Source organism: Callorhinchus milii, unplaced genomic scaffold (assembly GCF_018977255.1).
Source record: "Callorhinchus milii isolate IMCB2004 unplaced genomic scaffold, IMCB_Cmil_1.0 Scaffold3, whole genome shotgun sequence".
NCBI lineage: Eukaryota > Metazoa > Chordata > Chondrichthyes > Chimaeriformes > Callorhinchidae > Callorhinchus > Callorhinchus milii.
The window spans coordinates 83,617,783-83,645,259 of NW_024704744.1; the positions used below are offsets into that span (position 1 = coordinate 83,617,783).

The window sequence follows — 27,477 nt, forward strand, 5'->3', positions numbered from 1 at the left end:
AAGCAGGTGGAGATCTTGCTCTGTACCACTATGTTAAGTTCTTAGGCTTGCTGGTCAGGACTAACGGTTGCTGGAGCATTAGTGATGTAAGAAATCTAATGTGACAATGTTTATTGCCCCATATATCAAAAATATCAGGGAGACTAACTACAGTAGGAAAACTGATACCCAAGATTGATTACCCCTCTAAAGCTATTTTTATAGTGAAATGCATTCTCCCAAACAGCCAATTTTCCTTTTCTTTTAATTCTTTAGATCAGCAATTTCTACCTTTGTCAATTCATCAAACTATTTTCAACATTTTATAGCGTGAATCAGACATGTCCAATTTTTCATGCAACCCTCAATTTAGGCCTTTCGTTTTCTGTACTGCCACAATATTTTTTTATGTCTTCAGCTACAGTTAACTCATTCTGAATTGTTAAATAGAGCCTCCGGCTTCCTTGTTCTCTTTACTGATGGTGATGTGTTGCATTCTGAAGACCCTTTATACCCAACTTTGTTTACTGAATAAAATAAATCACCATTTCCCATTTAATTTACATGTTTCAAGTGACTGATGGATAGATATGCATACAAGACAAATTACATTGATAGAATATTAAAAATACATTATGGGACATGTCCAAATAGTCCCCTCTACAAGAATTATGCAATAGCCACACTGGACATAAATTTATCCATTTTTTATCATAAGAGAAAACATAGTTGAACTTTACCGTCACCATACCCACCGTAACCCACCTAGGTCCCACCCTTTCTGAATCCAACCCTCAACTCGGGTGCAAACCCTCGACTGTCCAGCATCTTGAGACATTCTCCCAACATGAAAGGTGCAATATAAATGTAAGTTGTTGTTTTGTTTATGGATAACCTATACTATTTTATTTTCATTTTTCTAAGATAACATTCATTTCAATTAAGTTACCTTAACTGGGAAAGAAAAGATCTTCACAAAGCCAAAGTCGTCTCCCGTGGCTAAGAGTTTTTTGTCTTTGGTTAGACACGCTCCATTGACTGCTGTAACATCACTGTGTGTAGGCCAGATTCCTTCACAGGTTGGTCCTAAAACACTCGTCCACGTTGCCCAATCTATCTTCTCTATCTGCCATTACAAATTGAAGACTTTTTAAAAAAATGAATTGCTTTGCTTAAGAATATCCAAAACTATTTGAAATCACATGACTGGAAAGATTCCTGGTAAACCTTTAAATACTTTTGATTTTTTTTCTGTCTTCTCATAAGTCTATTAAAATGAAAAAAATCTGAGCAGTTTCATAAATGAATTGATTTTGTCCAAGTTATTCTGGCACACTTGCATCAATTGTCTCTCATAAGATTTTGAAATTGATGTTCAGCAAATGTCTGGTTGAACATCGAGAAGAACATAAGCAAGCTATACATGCATAGAACATTTCTGATTAATATTTGATTTGGTGCAGAATTGCGGAATTACCAAGCTGGTACCCAAAGGACTAAAATCATAGCCTAGGGGCCTTTTGGGTAACAATTAAAATACTGAAAAGATTATTTTTCGTTTTTAACTGATAATTGCACTTGTGCTTCTCTTTACAGTAGCTATTCTCTCAAAATGCAAGACAACAATTTTTTTTTTGCCACGTTTTAATTCAATGTAACTATATTAAGTGACGAGTACATAACAAATACTGCATCAATTACCTCCGTATTTCTAATTGTTTGTCTCCTCCCTCTTGGTGCTTCAAAAAACAGATGCTCTTTGGCACCTGAATTAATTTGCAATAACTTCCCTGCAAGGAAAGAAACAGAATTTATTTTAACAAACAAAAATAAATCTTGTCCAACCTTTCTCTTAAGAAAGTTACATAATATAAAAATATAAGAGTTCAAATTATATGTGCAGAATGACTGGCTATTTTAAAACTCAGCAACTCTTCCAGAAGGCCTACCACTCTGTTAGGAACATCAATATCTATAAAAATGGGATTAATATAAACAAATCTCTTAACTAATTTTCATCAACTTCAAAGTACAGTCAACAACAACAACAAATAATAAATTATACAGCATCTTTCACATCAGGAGAACATATCAAATCACTGAACAGGGTTTGGCCCTGAGCTGGGGTTTGGATTTGGGAGGGGTGGGGGGCCAAGGGCGCAAGGGGGAAAAAGATAACCGAAAGCGTGGCCAAAGAGGAAGGTCTTGAAGGTCAGTCCCACTGAATGTAGCTCTTTTGCATTGCTTTTCCATCTTTTCTGCCATTCTTCATTTATATTTCCAAACCAATGTGATTGGAAATTGTGTATATTACAAAGAAACTTCCATCAATGAAACTTCACTCTAAAAAAATCATAATTTAAATTTATTGTGGAAAAGAACTCTACCACAGACAGTTTGTCTCCATGTGTTTCATCTATGAATGCCAAAACTATCAATTATATTTTGTATTTAATTGACTGAAATATTTCAGTAGTTAAGAAAAAATTCTGAATTATTTTAGCATTTTAAATTCATGAATGACTGAGAACTAAATGCTAATACAAGTGGTCAGGCTGTGGAATGGTAGAGCACTTGTTTCATACCTTTATTGTGAGAGGTACAAGTTCAGGTAGAACCTTTAACTTTCCCATTGTAAATGTGATGAATTTCTCAGCTTTCCTTTGGTGGAGCATCACCACCTTATAAAAGAGTGACAGAAGATGGGCTCACTTGTGTGCACCTTTGACCAGATACCAGCTGACTCAAGGAACAGCACACCACAACTGTGAAAGGAGTTCACAGTACTATATGTACTCTCACCTGACTTGAGGATCAAAAAGGCCAGTGCTGAGAGACTGAGAAATGGATGAAAATAAGTAATGTAATGTTCAACATAATTAGTTATCTCTGTTATCATTTACTACACCAGTACTGTGTTTCTATTAAATCATCTTAATTAAATATGGAAGAAATTAAGAAATGGGCTGATAACCTTCAATGCAAAGTTTGCTCCAGTATTTCTAGAACATTTGTTTTAAAACCTCTTAACTCAGTCCTGAATACAGAATACATCAAACTTTCCAAAATGCAGTGTTCCTAAAGCACTACAGTGAAATAAACAGGGACTGAATTTTAGAGATGAAAAAAATGGAGATTTAGAAAAGCAGTTCGGTTGCACAGATACAATGGGTCAAACGGTTGGCTTCTGTGCACAACACTTCTAGGTTTCCCAAATACTAAAATATTTCTTCTACAAAATAACGAATAGAAACATACAATTTCTCCATAGCTCTATGGGGGAAAGGCAGAATACATTACATGGGACAAAACAAAATGACAAGAGAAGTAGAACTGCTTGTGAGGCAGCTGAACCTGGATTCTGTCAACAAATAGTAGTTAGATCAGCACAAGCGATTACTTGCATAGACAGAAACAGCAATTTTGTTTTAATTTGGCTACAGAATACAGCTGCTACATTTTACAGTAAAGTGCTTTGAGAGGTTTTCCTGATGTGAAACGCACTATATCAAAGTAAGGATCATTAATCTTAGAAGAATTCATTCAGCAAATCTTGCCATTCTACAAATATTAAACAAGCATTAGTGCGGTACACCAGCAACAAGAAAGTAATTGGTATAGGTCTATTGCAAGAATAATAGTTTTGAAAACGTGCTACTAACTTTCATGAAATAAAATGTTGGAGATTCAAATACCTAATTGGAATAGATAAAGTGCCTTTCTTTAAAGGAATACTCCTGTAAATAATTCAACGTTGAACAATTGCTTAAGTAATTTTTATTAATTCTAACAGTGTATTTTCCTAATTTAATTCTCTTCAACGATGTAGTAAAATTTGCAATGTTCGATATCTTGGTTTTGAACGCAGACAGTTTCTGATGAACCTTTACAGCTGATGCAATAGCCTCTAAAACTTTTTTTGCTTTTGTACTTTAATTTTCCAAATCGTAGTGAAATCTGCACTATCTAGTCCGCATACCATTTTTTATTGATTGGATCCTGCATTGATCTTGATCAATAAAAAGATTGCTGGAGTGCGAAGAGAACAGATTTTGCCATGATTCAGAAATTTCAAGATGAAGAAACAACTCACAAACCCCCCAAAATTTAGAAGACATGTCTGGCTATAATCTACATTAGAAAGATTCTGTGCATTTAAATAAAGGTGATGTATTGCTGATCTGAGAATCGGGAGACAATTCTAGAAAGGAATATCACTTAATGACCATTCTGGAACACTCTCCCTCAATCCCTCCGCTTTGTCCCCTCTCTCGCCTTTTTCAAGCCCTGCCTGAAAACCTTCCTCTTCGACCGTGCTTACCCCCATCTCCCCCCACCCACTGGTGTCAGGCTCTGCCACTGTTAAAAGTTCTGAGATACTACCCTGCTTAGAGGGCGCTATATAAGTGCAAGTTGTTATTATTATTTAATGTTTCATAGCAAGCATCATAAATTGTGGTGATAAAGATAGTCGCCTTCATCTAAACAAATGATTGTTACCGAATATTGTAAATTTTACACTTATTTCAAAAGCAAATAAGTTTAAGCCTACAGTAATTTTTCCTCATAGAAAACTGGCAAATACAGTACCTAGGTATATTTTTTGTGAGCCCCCAGGCTTTAAACTTTAAAGGTCTAACCTTGTCAAAACAATCTGAATGAAATAATACTTGTTGAAAAATATAGTGAAAGCATTTTAAAAGACTTCAAGATTTTCCTCACCTTTTGCATCCCAGTCTATATGGGTGATGTAACTCGATGCCCCTTTACATATGCCAACTCTTTTGCTTGTAAGCACATTATAGATGTCCACAAAGTTGTCATGGGAAGCTACTGCCAGGAATTTCCCTGCATCTAAGAGTATAATGCAGATCAGTGTTTGTTCAAAGACTGATGTTTAAACAATATGGTTTCGAACTGTTATGACAGTCTGGTTTAGTAAGCTGTGGTCATGGCCTGATGGCACAGTATATTATTGGTATAAAATACCCTATGAAGCAGAGCTGAAAGGATGTGGTTTCTCAGCTCATTTCTACAGAAGAGAAGTTCACAATTTCAGCTATGAATGGATGCATTGAGATCTTTTCTAGGACCACCTGAACAGCCAGACGGGACTTCAGACCTCACAATGCAGTAGCTCCCCCAGTATTGCACGAGTGTCAGCTTAAGACTGTGAGCTCAGAGTCCCAATGTGGGCTTCAACCCACAAACTTCTGACTCAAGAGGCAATAGTACTAGGAACTCAGACAGGTCAACACCAACTTTGGTGGCATGTGCTTATAATATTACTGACCATCAATTTTTCACCCTGTATGTCACAAGTGCGTTTTTCAGTATTATAACATGTTAAAAAACCACAAAATCAAAATTTGATTTGAGTTTGCAAATGGGGATATTAAGTGTTGAATACTTTCATTTACTTAAACATTCCTAAATTATTAATAATAAAGTCTGAGTGGCTCATGTGTTAAACTACTATTTCAAGAGCTCTGAAATCTCTGTTGATTAATACCAAGGGAGAGAGGTAAAAGTTTTCTCTTGCCTTTATTTTCAAACTTCATGATTGTTTAATGTTTTCTTCGACTTATGCTATGCCATATTTGATTCTCTATCTCTCACCCAAATAGAATATCCTAGAAGCATTTGTTTCTCAGGCTTGATGTCAGCTCAATGCCAATAGATTATGCTATTACCGACTCAATGGGAAACTGAACAAAAGTAGGAAATAATGAGTAAAGTCACATGATTAGGGATACACAGGAAATATAATTTTTTGCGAGTAATGGGATTATTGCTTTCTATTTACCTAACAAACAGATGTCTGGCAATGATTCATAAAGAGATAATTCAATTGAGTCATTCTAATTTCTTATGACAACATAAATCTTGAGAGAAGCTGGACTACCTTTGAATGTCAGAAGAACGCAGATTGAATTACTATTGTAAATTAACAGCCAGATATTTAACATAGAATTACTGGTGCCTTTTCCATCTGTTCTTATCTGAATAAGGAAACCTTGTGCCCACACACAATTTTTCCTCTACTTGCTTTGACAACTGTGAAGAGGTGAATAAAACTCATAGTAGAACTTCCCATTTTCTTCTATAGGTCTCACAAAGTAGTCGAGGTAAACGGAAGAACATTGTGATACAATCACTGTTTGCAAAATAATTAAAACCTCTTTGATTGTTGCCATGATTGTCTCTCCTCAAGCATAGAGAGAAGGACGCTTCGTGGGGGATTGGGGAGGGCAAAAATAGAAGAAGCAACAATCATTATGTTTATCTTCAATACTTCATAAGACATGCTTTACTTTCTGAAAAAGGATTTTAATTAAAAATTAAGCATCTTCATATCACTGTATGTGACAAAAGAATAACAGATACTCCATTCATTTTCAGAAGTAGTAATCCACTTTTTTTTAACTAACAAAAACAAAGTCCTCTGGTGTATTAAAGGCCATGGTATATTGGCTCTAAGACTGGGACAGGAACTTTCATTTCCAATATCTAACCTATTCTGATGATTGGATTTAGACTCCCTTTTCCTTCTGCGAGGATATGGTTCCACAGGTGCAAGATGTCCTCTGGTAATTATCCAAATGGCTATTATTCATATTAACAAGTTAAAGTGATTGAATATTGCGCTTGTTACAAAGTTAGCAGGTTTCCTCAATTAGCTTATTTCCTTGTAATTCACTGTGACCTACTTACTTCTCTCTATGAATTGGATGTGGTTTCACACAAAAATGTAGAAATAATAAAGAATTGAAATCAACTGTTCACTAAAACAATGAACACATCATTCTGAATTACCTGATGAAAATCTGATATCTGATACATTTTCCTTTCTGTGGTGAAAACACACCATATCCTCCAGGGTGTCAGCATTCACTACATGAAAACTTCCATCATTCAACCCTACAGCTAAGGCTTTTCCATCTGGTGAGAAGGCACAACATCTTCCACCTAAAAGAACAAAACAAAAAGGAAGCAGCTTAATGCCGCATTTATGAAAGCAACAGAGAAGGTAAAATAACTTATATAATCACTGCTTGCGGAAATCACAGATCTCTTTGATTGTTACTATGACTGTCTCTCCTCTAGGGCAGACATAAAGTCATTTCAGCAAATTATTATGTACGCTACTCTAGAACAGAACTCCAAGGTTGCACACTAGCTGAGCTGAGAGAGCAGACAAAAAGATTGAGATAAATCAGAGCCAAAGGCATGGATATTATATTATCAAGATTACATCTTCTACTGAGTGTAAAATGTCACGTCATTTTTCTTGACTTGCCAAGTTCTTTCCAATAGTACAGTGCATCTTCTTTCAGTTGACAGCTACCTGAAATGGAGTCAGCAGTTTTCGACTAACTCATCAAATGTGGGCCTGGCTCGAGGCTAGGCTGACAACATTAAGCATGAATATAATGGTTACAGTATTTTCAGAAACCCAACCAATTTAGTTTAATCCCTTTTAAATGCAGAGTACTACTTGTAATGCAGGGAGTTAAAAATTAAAGTAAGCTTAAGTCTGCCACTGGATAAATAAGAGGTTTAAGTTCCAATAAAGATAAAGAACTCTGAGGCTGAGAGCAACCAACTCTAATGGATGGCCAATTAACAAAGTAGCGTGCTCTGGCAAAATCTCATTGGCAATAAAAACTTTTAATAATAAAGTTTATATAAAATTATAAAGACAACATAAAATTACCAATCAATTAGTTTTGCCTCTGTGAAACACTACCTAAGACAATGTTGAAGGCTATATTTTCTTACACTGTGGAACTAAGTTACATGTAAAAAGGGCAGATCCAATGTAAATGCTGCATACTGTATCGCCAAATGACTAGTTAAACAGGATTAAATACATCTCACCCATAAAGGTAGTGAGACATTTGAAAAACTCAGATTTAATAAGCATGTATACACAGAATTGCATACAAGCAGGTTTCAGTAAATGATCAACTATTTTAACATAATAATTATCTGAATAATAAATAATGTTAATTTTTATTTAAAAATTCAGACCATCTATTAAACATTTCTAGCCCTGACAATATAAACTTTTTAAGAAAAAATGGAATTTGACTAAAATGTTTTGAGCGATACGAATTACCTTTTTTAAGTTTACGTACTGCTAGCATACGGTGGTTGGAAGAGAATTCCCAAATCCGAAGTGTTTTGTCATCACTTACAGTGGCACAGATAGGAAGAATAGGATGTGCTGCGAGGCCCCAGACCTCCCCCTCCATATGACCCTTAATGGATAAAATAAAACAAACATGAGCACCATTCAAAGGTTAGAACACTCAGCAAAAGGAAATGGCAACTATTTTTCCCAATTAGAATTCAATGCAATTAGAATGGATTTATTTGGTCTTTAGTTCCGGCTTAGATTAAATTAGGTTTCTTGAAATGCCAAACCACATACTCAATATAATTACAGTGACAGATGGACTGGTGTCTTTAACTGCAACTATATTTCAATAATTATTAAGCTGAAGTGCTCTATATCTATTTTCTTAACCTATAATATACATTTTTCTAACCTTCAGTCTTCTACGTACTGTATACATTTAATATATTTTTTGACTGTGCGCAACTTAAAATGAATGTAATTACATAATTTCTATAATGCTACTCTATATCAGTGATTTCTAAAGTAAATGTTAAGTGTCTGCCTTGTAGGTTTTCCACTAATGCGCTGGAAGTAGAGAAGCCATCTAATATTTTCTTATTCCTCGTCTTCAGTGTTCCTCTGACTACTTGTATATTCACAAGATTTATATAGTGTTGTGTTCCATCATGGTGACAATGTCAATCTACACTAGCCAATCTTAATACTCTCTGTTCATTGGTAATATGGTGCTGCGGGGTCTGGTTTGCCCAACTGCTTAAAATTTCATTTAAGACTCTCACCTGGCACAGTAGAAAATTCCATCCCCTGACTAGATCCAAAGCAGCTTCCACAGACAATGTAATTTAGACAATGTGCTAGCACAGGGCCCTACCCGGACCATTGAGAAAATGTTATTGAACGTTAATTTTAGAAAAAATATATTTATCAAGTTTAAAGGAGTCCAGTCCATCTGTTTATAAAATATATAGTGATGCCAGAGAAGCAAATACCTGAACCAGCAAGGTCATCGGTCCACTTTTATCTATTTCAAGTATTTCACCATTCTTGGTTCCTACAAGTATATGTCCATGACCCAATGTAATGGCACGTATTGAAGGATTGTCTTCCAAAAGCAAACCTGCAAAAGCATCATCTTGTGATTCACTTATAGCATTTTCCACGAAACTGACTGATTTGTTAAAATTATAAATTGTGCTTCTTATTTAGCTGTACCGATGTGTCCAAACATGGACTAAAGGCTAATTTCTCTGAATATTGTAATATGACCTGGCTGCATGATGTACTGATTGAGAAAAAGGCTACTGCTATGCAAAGGTTATCTGATGCTAGGAGTATTGGCAATGATAATAATAATAATGAAAGCAGACAATCATGCAACTCTATGCTTCAATGTCTATTTTCAATTAAATGACGTTATAGAGATGCAATGGTTTACAATATATCAACCATTCTTGCAAATGTACAAGCGTCATGTTTCATTACTAATAGTATAGTACACTTCCCAATGATTGTGATTTTTCAGATTTGTCTCAATTTCATCTGTTTTGTGCCCTAATTTGTGAATTTTACAAACTATTCTGGTACAAGGCATATCGTTCTGCCTATAGTAGAAAAGGTCTCTAAAAGCATCTATTTTCAGAACTTATTTCTTTTGCTTTCATGCCTGTTCGCTGCCATCCTAGTTATTCCAAAGAAATATGAAAAAGTATGCAGGAACCAGGTAAACTAATTAAAGTGTACCTTTAGAGCCAGGTGATAAGGATGCTCTCTTTATAGCATACGTCTTCAGACATCTCTCGAAGATATCATCCCAGAGTGCTACAACACCATCCTTGCCGCCTGTTACAAATCCCTTACGAAAAAATAAGTTAAGTCCATTAAGAATAGTCTAAGTATATTTTTCAATTAGCATTAATTATTCATCATTTTGTAGTAAAATATTTCTTGTTCTCCCTCCTTCCTGCAGCAATAAAAAAATTAAACAAATTGAGCAAATTAAGAACATAACTATGACGATTTAAACACTACATTAAAACATTTGAAAACATGAAAGAATGGGAATTGAAAACTGAATATTTGGTTTGCAGACTGAACTTTCTAAAATCTGGTAAATTTTCCACTGCACTAAACTGAAACCATTGTAATATGTAGGTTCTTTCATATAAATGGAGTCCTGTAGCTCAGTGGTTAGAGCACTCGCCTTGCAAGCGAGAGACCTGAGTTCAATTCCAGGCAGAGGGCGAAACCGTGGGCAAGTTTCCTCACTCCACACAGAGCCTAATAATAATCCCTCCAAAACCAAAAACAATAATAAATTGGTCATTTTCAATCTACGACTGTTTGTGGGACATTGCTGTGCGCAATTGGCTGCCGCGTTCGCCCACAAATCACTTTACAGTGTGTTCTGTGAAGTGCTTTGGGACGTCCTCCCGACGTGAAAAGCGCTATATCAAATGCAAGGATTATTATTATTATTATTATTAAATGGTAGATGTAATCATTAGGCAATTGCCAATTAAACATCCTTCTTAATTGAATTATTTATTAAAAGGAACATGTGCTCAGATTACCCACAAATTTTAAAGAAATTGTTATACGGAAATAGTTCAAACTGCAGTTGCGGTTTTGTAAGCACAGTTTATTTGCAGTTCATATGCAGTATGTAACTGATTTGACTATTGGACCAGGAGATGGAAGAATACTTAAGAACGCTTAAGAATACTTAAGGAAAAGTCGCAGTCACAGAGTGATTTTCATGAGTTATTTTTGTTGCTTGTTGACAGTACTGTCCAGATTTTCGCTAGAAGAGAATATTTTTTGTAATAATTATGCATAATCTGTATCATGCAAAAGAGGTTAATAGATCATTTTTTTTCACCTTCAACAAATTTGGTAGGAAGAATTTACAGAATATATGAATGCAAGGGAAGGCTGCCATTCTCCTTTTCAAACTAAAAATGTCCTTAGATCCTTAACATCTTTTACCAATTAGTCTCAAGGTCTTTTATTCTCTGTGTTACAAGGAATAAAACTGCATCGTTATGGGAAGGGGGCCCAACTTGGTCATTGGATCATAAGCATATGATCCAAGAGTTGTTCATGATAAAGCATTGTGCCCAGCACATTTGGAAGTATTGGGGCATAGTTTGTGATGTTCAAAACATTGCTTATGTTACTTGGCGTTAAGGTAAATCATCACTAGCTAGAAACATATTCTTCTCAATAAGGGGACTCTTCCTGTTCAGCCCAGATTCTTGTTCCTGCCATCTTCTTTGATGTTACCAATGAGATAAAATTATATTGTAAATTGTAGGTCATAGAGCGGCTTTGCACTTGTTTTTGTGCTTAATATTTCTTTTCTAGGGTTCATCTGCCTCAAAAGGGAAAAATGCATGCTCTCCCAGGCCTGTTTACTGACTGGACAACCTAGGCCTGGTTGGGGACAGATGTGCTTCTTCAGCACATCGACCTTGGAAAAGAAATATTAAGCCAAAAGAAGAAAAAAAACTTAGAAGCTGGTCTAGAGGCTACAATTTATAATAATTCTTGCATTTGATATAGCGTCTTATCACGTCTTCGAGACGTCTCAAAGTGCTTCATGGAACATACTCAAAAGTGAATTGATTGTACATTTTGTGGGCGAACGTGGCAGTCAATATAAACTTACTCTGTTTTGATAATTTCAAATATGGGGGCATCTGGTCCAAAGAGGGCTGACCTTCTCCCTAGTGGTCATTTACTCCAGTTTGAACTAATGTAAGGAATGCTTTAAACACTGCAAACTTTACTGCCGATGTTACCTGATATAACTAATTTGATCTGTGTATTGCTACTGCACAGATTGATGTATTATGTTGCTTGTTTACTTAAGATACCTTGCTATCTAAATCACACTTGACTGTCTACCCATATTACAGTAATGCATAAGTAATGTGCATGGCAAAACTAGCAAAATGAATTGTAACACAAAATTCAAGGCACCTTATCTAAGGCATGCATAGCAAAAATAGGCCCATCATGGGCTTTAATTGTCTTCAGCAGAAGAATGTCTTTCCAGATGTAAACATCTCCATTTGCAGCACCAGAGAAAATCATGTCTTCTATCCGACCATAGCACACACACATCATTGTCTCCAATTTCCCGAGGTTGCCAAATATTCCACGCTTAGAGATAAGACCACCACCTTCAAAATCAGAAACTGCAGTATTAATGACACAAATAGACACACTGTGCAAAACAAGCAGTAACTCTATTTTAAGTATGCTGAAGTCCAATAAGTGCTATTCCAGTCAGGTGTTTAATGTTTATCTTGGTAATCCAATGGTATTAATGTTAGAAAATGCATGGAGATGTCACAGTTCACTGAAGATTTGAACACATTTACACTGCTTACAACATCAGGGATTTTATGTTGTAAGCACTTTTGAGTACAGAACTATGAATTAATTTGTAAGTAATGAATTGCTTCACACAATTTTATTGCCTATACCTCTCATCAACAAAACAATCTGTGCAGCTGCAGCATCCTTGAAAGCAAACAGCGCAACCAGGGAAATTCCATTAAATCTGTCATTACATTGCTTTAAAATACTGAGAGTGGACTAAAAATCTGATCCTTGGAATAACTATGTTATATACTATTATATAGTATATTTAGGAAAATGCTAAAACTGTTAAACTAATCTCTTTAGAAATTGTCATATTACAGCAATTTGATATAAATGAGTAAAGAAATAATCAATGAAAAAAATTGCAATACAATTTCTGTATTGCACTTGTGCTATATTTTGCGCAATACAATGGTGCTATAAATGTTTCTTCCAATATCCTAACTATCATTAGTATAGTGGAATACTGACCATTGTAGATCCTACAAGTGATTCTCCAAAGATTAGTACATTAGCAAATTATGGTAGGGGAGAACATCTTACTTTCTGTTGCTCTGTAAATATATGGTCCTTGGGGTTGTGATCTTACAATGGGATTTATTGACCAGAATAAAATGTCGTCACCTATAAAGATTTGTAAATTTACCAAAAATCACTTCTATTGTTCCTGCTTTACAGTGCTTCCATATTAGTCAAATATAACAAATTATTTTCCTGTACTTTTTACTTCACCGCCATAGATTAAGGGATGGTTTCAAGATGGCACAGATTTCAAGAACGGTCTTTTTGGCAATATATATGTATACACAAACACACTATTGTAAGAAACAAATTTAAACATTAAAGTGTTAATCCTCTCAATTTGGATGCATTGACATACCTGCATGCTGCCAAAATTTTATATGCTTTATCCCAACGGTAATAAGTTTATCGGCATGAAGTGGATTGCACTTAACTACAAATATTTTATCCTTATGCCCCCTGTGGGAAAAAGGAGAGTTTGTTTTTTTAAGACAGATGCTTTCTAACAAAGGAAACCAAAAGAAAAGCAACTATAGTTTCCAATTACTGTCAAAATTGTTATGGTTAAAGCTCAGACCTTGATGTTGCTAGCCTTTCTCCTTTTTTCCAGTCCCACACCACTATTGTGTGGTTGTCATCTAAACCAACTGACACCAAGCTTTTTCCATCAGCTGTAACAAGAAAAATCAATAGCAATGGCACAAATTATTATCCTCACAGAAACAGCATCATGGTTCAATTTGCTTTCCCTTCAGAAACATTTGCAATGAATTAACAGAATGTTTTTCTTTTATGGAAGGGAGATTTAAAATAAACAATAGCGAGAATATTTATTTTCCAAGCTCAGCATAAATCATGATAGATATTTTAACTGCAGAATCAACATTTGTATGACTGGCAACTTTAGCAAAAGATGTTAACAACTTACCTGAAAAGTCAAGCCCACACACTCCCCTCTGATGATGTCCTTTTAGCAGTGACAAACATTTAAGTGTTTGTGTATCCCAAACGTGAATTGCTGGATCCCGGCCAACCTAACATAAAAGTACTATTATATAAAAAAATGCATTTGCCAAATAGTTACTCAAATATACAAAAAAAATTATCCTATACACACAACATTAATTACAAATGATTTCAGTAAATACTCAAAGCTAATTAATGGCATAGTTTACAATGTAAACTTTTCTGGGATCCCAAGTACCTCCCAAACTAAAGACAGATAGATAAATTTCTTTCAAGACCTCAATCTATCTCACTCTATCAGCAGGATGCTCAACTTCTACACACAGGTAGCTGAAGTGGTCTACCATGTTGCTGCTGATTGGATAAGAACAGTCAAAGGTGACTTTCCTTTTGACATTTTGTACCATCCTATTATCGGGCTTTAACTCGTTACCTCCTCACAACAGCATAGCAAAGATTGCAAACTCATTGTGTGGGAAAAGCATTCTTCTTTGGCAAGTTTACAACAACATTACATTTGTATAGCGCCTTTCACGTCGGGAGGACGACCCAAGGCGCTGGACAGTGTACAGCATTTCAGACCCAAGCTGGGGTCGGGGGGGGAAGAAGGGTGGCCGATGGCATGGACGAGGAGGAGGGTCTTGATGCGGGACTTGAAGGAGGCTAAGGAGGGGGAGAGGTGGAATGATTGGGGGATGGAATTCCAGAGGTTGGGGGCAAAGTGGCTGAAGGCTCACCCGCCAATGGTGGGGCGGGTGGGTCAGGGGATGTGGAGCAGGCTGGAGCCGGCTGAGTGGTGGATACCGGGCAGGTTGATAGGGGGTTAGGAGGTTGCAAGGTAGGTTCTATTACAATTTGATTAATGGAACAAATGACAAACAGAATTTAGGTTCTGAGAGTACGCACCTGTCCAGTAGATACGTAGTCTTTTATTGGATGAAGAGCTAGACAAAGGATGTCATCATCATGTCCAAGATAGAATCTCTGTGAATGATGTTGCCGATTGTAAACAACTGCGACAGCAGCAACATGGTAGACCACTTCAGCTGCCTGTGTGTAGAAGAGGTTATTTCGACAGTCATATCCTCTGTATCTAAAATAAAACACAAGAAGCAAACAGAAACCACAAAAGCTTGTTAAATATTGCCATGGTTATATTTTTTAGGTGCAGATATTTATGGCCACTTGTATATTGCAATAAAAGGAAACCATGTTTAACTCAAGCATTCAAACAAGACAGAGGAAAAACACCCTATGGTGAGAAATCTGTTAACATAACAGGGCCTGGTACTTTCTATCTCATGCATTTGGCTGTATTATAGAAAGGTACTGGAATGGGTCCATTGACTTTAGTAGGTATGGAAATGGAGAGTTTATCTGGAAAGCTCAGTAGTATCTGGCTTTAGTTTCATATTTATGCCATGCTACAAAGACGGTCTGCACTATATCGCTCTAAATATAAATCAAGATTTAAAGACCAATATTGATTTTTGCAGCACATGCTCCCTGTACAAATAAGGGAACTGGATATTAAATCTCTGCTTCCCATTACTTAATTAATAGAGATCAGCAAAAACAAAATGGATTAATCTTTTCTTGAATCCTCAGCTATCCCTTCACTATAACTGTGAACAATCATATCCCAGTAATACTGAAACTCAACCTTGATTACATCGCTGAGTTTCATCATTATCTGGTTCGTCAAATGAAGAATGCTATGACAATTAAGCATCCCAACTTTGAGAAGATCAAATAAGAACTGCATAAGCCCCACCACACTTCGCCATAGCTAAAATGAGTTGCACTGATTTTGGTGAAAACATGGTAGCAGGAGACCAAAAATAGGAAAATGCAGGAAAAACAGATAAAAAAGGTTCTTTGAAACATTATCATTGAAGGTCTTTTCAATTATGAGAAATCAAACCAAGATGAGCAGTGCACCTATCTTCATGGAAATCTCATTAACTTTACTCAGTGCAAAGAAACTGTATTAGTGGTGACCATGATACAAAACACTGGATTGTGTGAGGAAGCACATCTAATGCATGCTGTGTTTATATTACCGAGACAACTCAGACAAAAACAGCTCTACAGTCCTCTGAAGTACTGCAGATTCCATAGGAAAATGAGGAGAGAGAGAGAGAGAGCAGGAAAATGGAACAGTTGATTGTTCCAGTAAAGAATAATGACTGCAGTAGAAGGGAGGCTGAGGCCAGTACACAGGACTTATTTCAAAGCAGCTTAGTATTGTGATGGGAAGATGGCAGGATTGCTACTAGAAGGATAAGATCAAATGCGCCGAAGAGCCTTCTTCATGCAAACCAATCTTGTGATGTTCTGAAGAGCTAGCTTGGCATAGACACAATGGAGAACCCGCCTCCCTCTGTGATTACAATTCTTTTTATTTTCATAGGAGAAACACTGAATCCAGGTCATATAGCTGTTGTTGTAGTATGGCTCTGCAGCCTATTTAAAAGATTTTACTGCACCGTGACCCAATCAGTAAGTCACAACTTTAGACACTGAAGGACCCAGTATCAAAGAACCTGTCAAACTATCTTCACAGTAGATTCAAGTATTAGCAAATTAAACAAATGTGGAGGCATAGAATGGAAAATTAAGCATTTCAAGTATTTGCTGATTTTTCAGCAAATATGGAGGAAATTATAATTGGATTTCTGTGAAGCCTTCATATCTAAAGGATTAGTAAAAAAAATTAGCAAATTCCAACAAATGTTTTGAGACATGAAAATGAGGAAGAAAAATAAGGATGTTTTAATACCTCGATGTAGACAGCAATGTCATGTAAATAATTCAACTTCAAATTTTAGACTTCGAACATGCATCTAATAATGTGTGACTTATCACTCGTGTAAAGTAACGCAAGCGCCAATTTTAACCCCAAAATGCACGTCATAGAGATAATGGGAGGTGGCCTGGAGTTTCAGCAGGAGTGAAAGCTGAGGGCTACATATAGAAATTCATTAAAACCCATGGGCCAGCTGACTTCAGCCAAAGTGAGAACTGAAGTTTGAGTGGGAGCCAATGTCAGGGCCAGAGTTTATTGGGAGCAGAAGTCAAAAAACCCGAGTAAAGCACCTTTTTTTCTGTGACAAAAGGAAATAATTTATAAAAGGGAAAAGTAAAACCAAGATTAGTTTTGAAGTAAGGTGCAAATTAAGGATACAAATTATGGGATGGTTAAATTTCAACTGCTGTACCACTTTTTCTAAATTCACAAACTACATAGCCTAGTAGAGCATTGCATTGCAGTCATTGCCCTAAGTTAAGCGCTCTGAGGTGGCACTATATAAATGCAAGTCGTTATTGTTGCATTGCTCTATGAGTTGATTTTCAAAGGTCTTGCAACTTTAGCAGAACTATTTGTGGAACACTTTTCAGGATCCATAAGTGATCTTTGCAAAGCACTTGTGATTATTTTCTTAAATAGTGGGCTGCAGGGTTCCAAAGAATCTGGAGTCTGGAGAAATTAACCAATTTCCAAAACAGATTCCAGATAATGAAATATCACGAGGAAATAAATTTGATTAACAAAAAATCTCCCTTTTATTATTCCTGTTTTCGGTTTCCACCTGTGCCTCACTGGCAAACAAAATTGCATATCTAGTTCCTGTAAAGGTACAAGTAGCATCTCTGTCATGAGTTCAGATGAAAGTTGTAATCACTGTTCCGAGTATTTGTAATATTTTACTCATTGAAAGGCTATTAACATTATACACTGCTGTGTATTACAAAAGAAATGGAATTGAAATAACTTTCTGAACATACCCATGAACAAACTGCAGTTTCAGACTTTCTTCGGGGGCTTTCTCTCTTTTCAGAGAGGTTGCTGTGTGTTTCTTCTCTTTACTTTGCTGTTTAAGCTGAGGTAGATCTTCTTTGTACACCTAAATGTTAAGAATATTACAAAATTTATTTTATGATAATCCTTTCTCAGTATCCAAATAGTAGCTATAAACGATCCATAGTTTGCTCCCAGTTTGCTTCATCTGAATTCCTCAATGAAGATTATTGCCTTGAAATCATTTCCATAGATCCATCATTCTTTGCACAAATATTATAGTTGAAATATACATCTTTCTTTCTCATTCAGTGACTAGCTGACCTGCTGTGGTCTTCCTACATTTATTTTGTTTCAGATTATCCAGCATTTGCAGTTTTATCTTGTTGTATTCATTACTCTTTATTTAATTATGGGACAACTGGATGATGATATATGGACCCTCACTCCACTGTAACAGTGCCTGATTGTAATCACTTCAGATCTTTTCGAAGCTTATTTGAGAAATATCCACACAAAAATACTATTTCACTATTCTAAAAAATTAAAGTGTTGGCTTCTAATGTATTGTGAGATTTGCCAATATCATTAGATTATAAATTTATAAATAAGGTTTTCCCTTTGAGGAAATATATATTGATTTCTTCAAGACTCACATTATATGCGTACTAGATCATAGAAATGATTACAATACTGTACTTATCAATGAATGAATGACTGGTACTTATATAGCACCTCTCAAGTAGAATGAATGTATCTCAAAGTGCTTACCATATGATGAGAAGAGAAGGAAGAGAGAATTAAGGATTTGAATAAAAGCATGGTCAAAAAGATGAGTCTTAAGGAGGGTTTGAAAGCATGGAGAGAGGAAGAGGAATGGACTGAATGAAGAGCAAACAATAGACCAAAATGGTAGGATGGAAGAAATGAGGGACAAAGACAAAAGTGAGGAATAGAGCGTATGGATAGGAGAAGATTGAACATGCAGGAAGAGGTGAAGTTATGCGGGGGATTTAAAGGTCGGAGGAAGGATCTAAAGTTGATCTATTGGAGTAACGAGAGCCAATGAAGCCTGCTAAAGGATGGGACTAACAGGTGTGCTGAGAAACAGAGAATGTGTGTGCAGAGGTGTAATGAGTTGTTGCTGAGGACGAGAGATGTTGATGAGGAGAATTCTACCTGCAAGGATATATTTCTCTGAGAAGTGTTCAAGGTCTTCCTATTGGTGAGTGCAAACTTACAATATATATATATTTGAAGACAACCACTGAAGTGACTAACCTGACGGTCGTAGCTGATTTGGGCTTCCTGTTCAATGTCAGAGTCTAATTCTGGCACATCCGATAGATCTGAATCCGATTCCTCACTATTAGAATCACCACAGCCTTCTGTTTGAAGCAATAGAGAAAAAAAACAGAACAGTCATAGTATGATGTTACAATTTTACCATATTTTCAGATAAACTATTAGAGTGGAAAGATTTTATTTGGATCTGTTATATATGCTCCATTTCAAATAAATAAGTTATTAATTAAACACAATGTCACCCTTTATCACCAAATTAACCTGACTCCTTATAATCTGAAAACAATTTATACCAAGTCAGTACAGAGGCACAATGTCCTGGTGTCTCAATACTAAAATACTGAGTGTTGTGAAAGAGATTTATAGGTATGTTTCAATAACATTTTCAATCTCAGCTGGTTCATCACAGGGGAATGTCAAGAAAGGCATGATGTGTTCAAAAAACAAGGGGGCAATAAATAGAAAGCTAAATTATTCCGGGTTGTTCTCCAGCAATCCTACCAGCAGGTTTCAATTTGACAAACCTGGGCTCAAATTAACAACTAATCCTCTCAATCCAGAAATAGATGTGAGTAATTAAAAGACAGGAGAATTTATTTCAAAAAGAGGGAACGATGAGAAGTCTGTCAGCAGAGTTTTATCAATTCACATTGTCGAAACATATTACGGTTCTTCATGGAATTTTACTATAAAGTGTAGTGTCAGTGTCTTTCTAGGCTAATGGGCTAGCCAATTTGTGTACTGCAATATCCCACAAACAGCCATGAAGTGAATGACCAATTTTATCTGGAGGATTGCTGGCCTCGGATGCCAAGGGAAATGCCCTTCCCTTTTCAAATACAGCCATGCATAATTACAAACATCTCGCCACATAGAATTCCAAATTGCAGAAGATTGAAATCATTATAAAATTATTTTCTGAATATCCACTTGATTGTGAAATTATTTCCACTTTCTACAGCCTTTAAAAGAATGCTATACATATACTAGTGTAGTTTCTGAGATATAGTAGCTGAGTATAAGTGAATCACCTACTTCAACAGATAGGCTAGTTTTAAAGCCCTGTATCGGAGTTTAATAAGCTGCCATTTTCAATGGGGCCCGTGTCCTTTGCTCACTTTTTCTCTCTCACTTATGGTTTTCTTTCCTCTAATTGCAGTCACAACTGATACCTGAGTTGGTTGCGCACAGAAGGTGGATCTAGAAGATTCTGGGATCAAACCTATTCAAATTTTCACTCTTTGGAGTTGAGAAAATGAATGTATAAAATTGCCTTTTGGGATGGGGGTGTCTCCGGAGAGGGGGGCTTCTTAAGCTCTGTGCCATGGTCTTTCTTACCTTGCACGGTTTCAATTCCTCCATTTGTTACTCCTTCAGGAATAAATCTCCACTGAAACACAGAATGATCAGCGCCGCCTGTACTCACTGTCCATTGAAAGTCATGTGACCAGCGCACATTAGTTACATGAGCAGAATGACCAACATATTTACGGAATTTTGCTCCTGAAAGTAGGAAATGAAATAACGGTAACACCAGTTACACAAAAAATACAGTTAGAATATTGTATATATAGTTAGGCATGATGAACAGGATTGTGTGCAAGAGAGCATGATAGCTAAAGCAGATTATAAAGCCCATTTCATAAAAGGAACCTTTTTTTAGCCCACGGAAAGTTAAAATGGTCAATCTCTGGATCATCAAACCTCCGTCTACGCCACTTCTTATGTGGTGCATATGCTTAACTTGCAGGAAATTGTCAAAGGCAACCTAATGACCCAACAATTACTATTTTAGTTTGTGAGCGGGTGGGAAGTGAGCCAGTTTAGTGCATCAATGTGAATGCGGTCCACACTGTAATTACAAAGAAACATGCACCATAGCCACACTGTATGATGGATTGTAGAATTTTGCTTTTTTGCTGTCATTCCAAATTAGGCTGTTATTAGCCATGGGGCAAAGTGAACTCTTTCAAGGTTAAATAACAACATGTGTTGGCACTGCAATGTATGCACAAGTTTCGATGAAATAGGTAGTTATCATGAGGAGAGAGAAAACCCAAGTGAAACAGTCTCTGGAAACAGCTATGATAAAGTTTATCATATACTTTTTTGACAGTGAGAACATAATAGTTTAAATTCGCATAGTAGCTTTCACATCAGGAAGACATCTCAAAGCGCATGAGAATCTCAAAGTACATGACAATGCTGAATGGGTCCCGAGCTGCGGTGACAGCTGAGCGATGTGGGAAGAGGAAAGACAACTTAAGGTGCATTCGAAGATGTGCCTTGAATGAGGGGAGGGAGGGAGAGAGTTGGAGGGATTCCACGAAGGAGATCCAGAGAGTGGGGTACAATGGCCTGTGTGTCAACAGGGGGTGTGGATAGGACAGGGCACATGAAGCATGATAGTGATTATTGAGGCTAGCAATTAAGAAAATGGGTTTCTTACCCTTTTTTAAACAGGGAAACCTAAAGAGCTTGACCAATCCAAAGTCATCTCCAGACACAAGCGCAGCACTGGCGTAGTTTGCATCCACAGAATTGATATCCATGATGTCAGTGTACTTAGGCCAAACTCCACTTGCTTCAGGTCCAATTACACAAGTCCACGTAGCCCAATGAATTCCTTTTATTTCATCTTTATTTGTCAAATGTTTTCCAGCTTAAAAATACATTTATTACATAAATAAAGGACAATGTAAACATTAAGTGTCTCTGATTTAATTATTTCTTTATGCCCCCCCCACCTCGCACATATTTTCCCATCTTTCCAAAGATATTTGAACCCTTTTTCCTTCTACTGATGTATGATTCAAGATGTCAGTCGTTTTCCAGTAACTTGCAAAGTTGCCATTATTGATTTGTGATCAGCAGACTCTGAGATCATGGGAGTGGTTACAGCTGAGCCCAGTGTTAATAATAAATGTATAACTACCAGTGTGTTGTTGAATTTGCACTGAAAATCTCACTTTGTTTTAAGTACTGAATTGATAACAAGAACAACTAAAGTAACCATACACTGGGACTGTAAAACCAATAGATGAAACCAAGATCAGTACTTACACGGCATCTTGTAGAACAGCCTTTCTCCAGCACCATCATTGACCTGTAAGTATTTGCTATCAATGGCCCAGTCAATGTGTGTAATAAAGCTCAACGACTTGTTGCATTCTCCAACCTTCTTATATCGCTGTGCAACTGCATAGATGTCAACTACACTATCATTTGAACCAACAGCAAGGTATGAACCATCCGGAGAAAATTTCATCTCATGTATTACTTCCTTTCGGTCTTTAATGTGGACCACTTCTGTCATATCCCTGGAAACGATACAATAACAAATTAACAAAACATATTTACCCTTGAAAATTGTAGTGCTATTTCTGCCTCCAAATAAAAACCCAGTGCGTAATTCCTTGGGTTGCTTGGTTACTATTTTAAAATAAGGGAGATAAACAATGTAATTATTGAATTCCAAATGACTGGTTAATAAACTGCAGACTGAAAGAATTTACATCCAGCATATTTTATTGATGACTGTTCAGTAATGCCATAATAAATCAGTTTTGTCTGTTAAGCAGAGATTCGATGAGAAGCACATAATAAACCATGCTCACAGTCTACGCATGGAATACAACAATTTATGCCGCTTGGGAGGATAACTCAAGTTTTGGTGTTGGTAATTTGTATAGGACCACCAAATAGTACACCAGCCAGGTAGGGTTTATAGGGTTGAGGTCACATTTATAATCTCTACGTTTTGCCAGTTATTCTTTTTCTATACATCTCTTGCTAATCCAGAATTAGAAATGTCAAAGGAGTGACTGGTGCTAAAAAGGAAACTCTTAGCATCCCACAGAATAAAAAGAAATCCTGTTACATGGGCAGTTTGAACAGAAATGTACTTTTCATGATACTTTGAAAAACAGCACCGATATGAATGCCTCACTATTCGTGCAAATAAGACATTCTGCTTCTCAATGTCTTATTTGCACAAATTGTGTCAACATGAGAAAAGTAGCTGCGATTTGAGAAATTAATCTGAGGTGTCCTGAGATATTAATTTCAATGATTGCTCATTGCTAGCATTAAGAGAATCCATTTAATTTTGCTGCAAAATTGGTGCAAGCCTGGTGTTCCAAATCTTCCTGCAATTTCTAATGTACATTTACATAACTTTCTTACTGAATTCTGTACAAGTTATAATCTCAGAAAACAACTTGGACATCCTAAATATACAGAACTGAATGTTTGTAAATCCTGAGGAATACCTCTCTCTCCACAATAGAAGCAAGACTATAACATCCATAACTGTCCCTCATTGTGAAATAATCTAAGTGGCACTCAATTATATTTCTGATTGTCTCTGATTGTCTCTACTTCAGTGAACAATGCACTGGGAATGAAGATATTAAAAACCCATTTTATATGAATATAAATAGGTTCACTACTGAATGCTTCATTAACTCTACTGAATATCTTACAGCATAATGAATTTAGCATAGAAATGTGATGCCTAACAACATAGTGAGAAATTTGGACATAGAAGTTAGTGAATTTGTCTTTTTATGTTAACATTACAGCTTTATTGGAATAATAATTTACTGACCTGGCCAAAACCAGTGATATTTCTAGTTCTGTTGAATTAACCCATTTTTCTCTCACAATTGGAATTTCAAACACTTTCTTCTTATATCTTTAGCATAATTTCGGCAAACTTAAATTTTATTATTGTGCTTGCTTTTTTCACTAGCTTTTTAAATTTTTCCACCACATTGGGGATTATTATGTGTTCTTTACCAGTTTTGTTGAATTAGTTGTTGTTTGTTTATTATAGGATTTCCCATTCTAGGCATTCAATGAGATTTTACATGCAGTGAGTAGTACTCGTTTCACCCACAAAATATACAGTCAATTCACTTTACAGTATATTCTGTGAAGCACTTTGAGACTCAAAGACGTGATAAGGTGCTGTATCAAATGCAAGGGAATACACACACACACACATATATATCTATACACATACAATCACTCCTACTGTCTGGATATTGAAACTGAGATGTCTTCTACACACCTCTGCACCAATACTACAGATTTAAATTTAAAATTCTGGAAGAAACTGAAAAGTTTTTCCAGGGATTAACAAATGAATTTCCCTTACCTGACGCGGAGTACGGTAAATGAACCATCCTTCATTCCAAGAGCGAGTTGTGATCCATCACTACTGAAAGTAACACATCGTACTGCCTCTTCCATATTGCAGCGTGCAATAAGTGCATGGTCAACAAGGCTCCACAAACTGAATGAAAATTCAACATTAAAGATCGAGTCATAAAAATCATTAAAGATCATTTTGCCCACAAATATGCAGTCAATTCACTTTACAGTATATTCTATGAAGTGCTTTGAGACGTCTGGAAGATGTGAAAAGCGTTATATCAAATGCAAGGATTTTTATTATCAAGCCTTTTTTCTGAAAAGCTTTTTTTTAAAATTTGCTAAGCATTTTTGAAAATCTGAAGATAATAAGTCTTTGTATTTTTGTGAGGCATCTGCAATAAAAGATTCACTGTAGCAGCCAGACAAGTTAGCACCAGTTCAGATATCTTAACATTTATCTTAGTTTTCACATGTTCATAAGATAAAAGAAATACTAATAGACTGAATATAAATTTGTTATTAACATTCTAATACTGATCTAAAAATTCTTCAGAAAGTACAAAGATAATTAAACATATGTATAATGAAATATTTGTTAGGGCATGCTGTTAGGGTAAGCACTCTGGGACACAACCCTGTATATAAATCCAAGTAGTTGTTGTCTGGCTATTTTAGGCATATCAGGCACCGTGTGTAAATACTGTATTTCAATGCTAACTGAGCTCATCTCTCAATGACAGTGAATATGGTTATTACTAGCTCATTTGTACTGCTACAGGGATTTTCGATTTGGATGGTGTTTGGATTAATATGGGCATTTTACTCTAGGATAATAAGAAATTAAAGTTCCCTCCAATGACCAAATTAGTGCATGTGTGAGGGTAAGAGACCAATTTGTTCTGTTAGTATTGTTTTCTTGAATTTGATGTCCTCCACCTCCCCAGCAATTTCTCCCCATTTTTATTTTTTTCACCAAACACAAACCTTGATAAAAAGGTATAAAAAACAATCAGATTTTTATCTTGAGAATAAATAAAATGGCTTTAATGGTTCTTTCTCTTTGTTTCTAGCCTCCCTAATTTTACAGTCTGCTATTGATCTGCTAATGCAATTTCCTCACTGTACCCTCAACTATCAGAATATCCATAGATTTTCTGCACACAATGACCTTATTGAATCAGAATTCTGAATGCAAGTGCTATTAGTTCTGGGAATACTGCCACATTCTCCATCTACTTCGACAAGTAATTTGACAATTGCCACACTACTTTCAGTTATCCAGAATTACTGCGATGCAGTGATCCCATAATCCAAATCCAACCCGAAGAGGGCATAAAGCAGAAGAGTATTAAATGCCCACTTTGTAGATTAATAAAATTAAAACATTTAGAACTAAAATACTAATTGATGCTATAATAAAAAAGTCCATTTTCTTGGACAGAGTGTTTCAGATTGATAAGGGATTTACATTGCATTGCAAAAACAGCACTTTGCTGTGGGCACCATTGACAAATAAAATTCAGATGGTATAACAGTTACAGTAGAGAGAATACAAAATGCTTGTATGTTTTAACAATGGAAACCCATGACGTTATTTCGCCAGAATGGTTCTTCATAAGCAGATGGATTGAACGGTAATTGCCACTGTTGAATACATTCAACCCTTGCAAAAACGTTCAAAGATGGAAACCCTAAATGAGCAGAGTACTCATACACTTCAGGAAAATACATTAATCACAGGAGATTAGGCTAAGAAAATCTCAAGCAATAATTCCCAGCCAGATGGTGTCAGCTTTTTTTCAACTGAAACTATCACCAGCTCCATAACGCACAGTGAGATGGTCTGCGAAAGTAGAATAAAGAATGCTATCTGTTTGACAGTTAGATTTAAGCAGAAAAATATTTTGACACACCTTTGCAATCTAAATCCAAGAGCAATTTCTGGACATAATAATCCTTGCATTTGATATAGCGCCTTATCACGTCTTCGAGATGTCTCAAAGCGCTTCACAAAATATACTATAAAGTGAATTGACTGTATATTTTGTGAACGAAATGCAGCAGCCAATTGCGCACAGCAGCGTCCCACAAACAGTCGTAGATTGAGTGACCAATTTATTATTTTTTCAAAAAAGTATTACCCCCGGAAAAGCAATCCACAAATCGCTAACAACCGGGTTCCTACTTACTGCTAGGTAAACAGAGGCATGTGGAGTAAGAAAACTTGACCTGCTGTGAATCAAAGCCAGGTCTCTCGCTTGTGAGGCGAGTGGTCTAACCACTAAGCTACAGGACTCTACTTACTACAAAGTAATGTAAAGAAATGTAAGTAATGTAAATAACAACTTCATTGAATTTTCCCTTTCCCTTAGCTACACTTCGCACATTCTTTCTTGAATTATGTTAATATCTGCCTATGGGGTAGAGGTAGATAAAGGTAAATGGATAAATGGTTAATAACAGATCTAGTAGGGTGTTTAGGTGGAACTTCTTCACGCAGAATGTTCAACTCACTGCTGGTAACTGTGATTGAAGCAAAAAGCATCAATGCAATTTAAGAGTAGACTTCATACATACATTAGGGAGATGTCAAAACACGGCTGGCTATTAATTGGTTGGCCAAATGATCCATTTCCATGCCTTATCACCCTATGGAATTCTATAAATTGTAGAACGATAACAACATGTCTCAATCAATATAACTGAAAAGATATGAATTTGTTTGTATTTCTGGATTTTTGGTATTAATTTCCTTTTTATTATCTTAAATTTGGAATATGTTGGTACCTGTATTCATTCCATCTGCACACAAACTCCCCATCATCCCTCCAAAAAAATGTTTGACTTGTCTCGCTTAGTTTTTGCATTTTTCAACTTGTCAAATAGCCTGACCTACTTGTGCTTACCAATGGATCACTGTCTAATTTATTTCCTTTTGAGTTTTTCTCCCCCATTCTTTGTCTTCTTCTAATTTTACTCACTGAATTTATTTTTGCCTCGTGATTTCAGTGCATTTCCTAGTAATCCACTTCAGATTAGGCTCAATATCCTTTCAGTTCTTGCATCATAATTATAATTTTTCATTCAAGGTGTCATTACATATCAAATGATGCTGCATCTTAATTGTCAAGATTCCCATTTGAAATTTTCTGCTGAAAAGGTTAACACTACTATATTCATCTTATGAAAAGTAATGGATAAATGAGGG

At 36.1% G+C, this 27,477-nt stretch overlaps 1 protein-coding gene across 2 annotated transcripts in view; it reads right to left on the bottom strand.

The window, feature by feature from the left end:
- The window catches only part of LOC103177976 (EMAP like 6), a 90,579-nt gene that overhangs the window by 31,127 nt on the left and 31,975 nt on the right, over nucleotides 1-27,477 (bottom strand). For both annotated transcript variants that reach the window (XM_007892413.2, XM_007892414.2), the window contains exons 8-25: nucleotides 24,271-24,408; nucleotides 22,173-22,429; nucleotides 21,559-21,771; nucleotides 20,448-20,612; nucleotides 19,086-19,192; nucleotides 17,792-17,910; nucleotides 14,909-15,095; nucleotides 13,965-14,070; nucleotides 13,614-13,707; nucleotides 13,395-13,495; nucleotides 12,107-12,309; nucleotides 9,866-9,977; nucleotides 9,115-9,242; nucleotides 8,102-8,243; nucleotides 6,796-6,948; nucleotides 4,702-4,833; nucleotides 1,681-1,769; nucleotides 929-1,105 (exon numbers count right to left, since the gene is read on the bottom strand). In XM_007892413.2, the coding sequence (XP_007890604.2) occupies nucleotides 929-1,105; nucleotides 1,681-1,769; nucleotides 4,702-4,833; nucleotides 6,796-6,948; nucleotides 8,102-8,243; nucleotides 9,115-9,242; nucleotides 9,866-9,977; nucleotides 12,107-12,309; nucleotides 13,395-13,495; nucleotides 13,614-13,707; nucleotides 13,965-14,070; nucleotides 14,909-15,095; nucleotides 17,792-17,910; nucleotides 19,086-19,192; nucleotides 20,448-20,612; nucleotides 21,559-21,771; nucleotides 22,173-22,429; nucleotides 24,271-24,408 (2,623 nt within the window). The remainder of the gene's footprint in view (nucleotides 1-928; nucleotides 1,106-1,680; nucleotides 1,770-4,701; nucleotides 4,834-6,795; nucleotides 6,949-8,101; nucleotides 8,244-9,114; nucleotides 9,243-9,865; nucleotides 9,978-12,106; nucleotides 12,310-13,394; nucleotides 13,496-13,613; nucleotides 13,708-13,964; nucleotides 14,071-14,908; nucleotides 15,096-17,791; nucleotides 17,911-19,085; nucleotides 19,193-20,447; nucleotides 20,613-21,558; nucleotides 21,772-22,172; nucleotides 22,430-24,270; nucleotides 24,409-27,477) is intronic.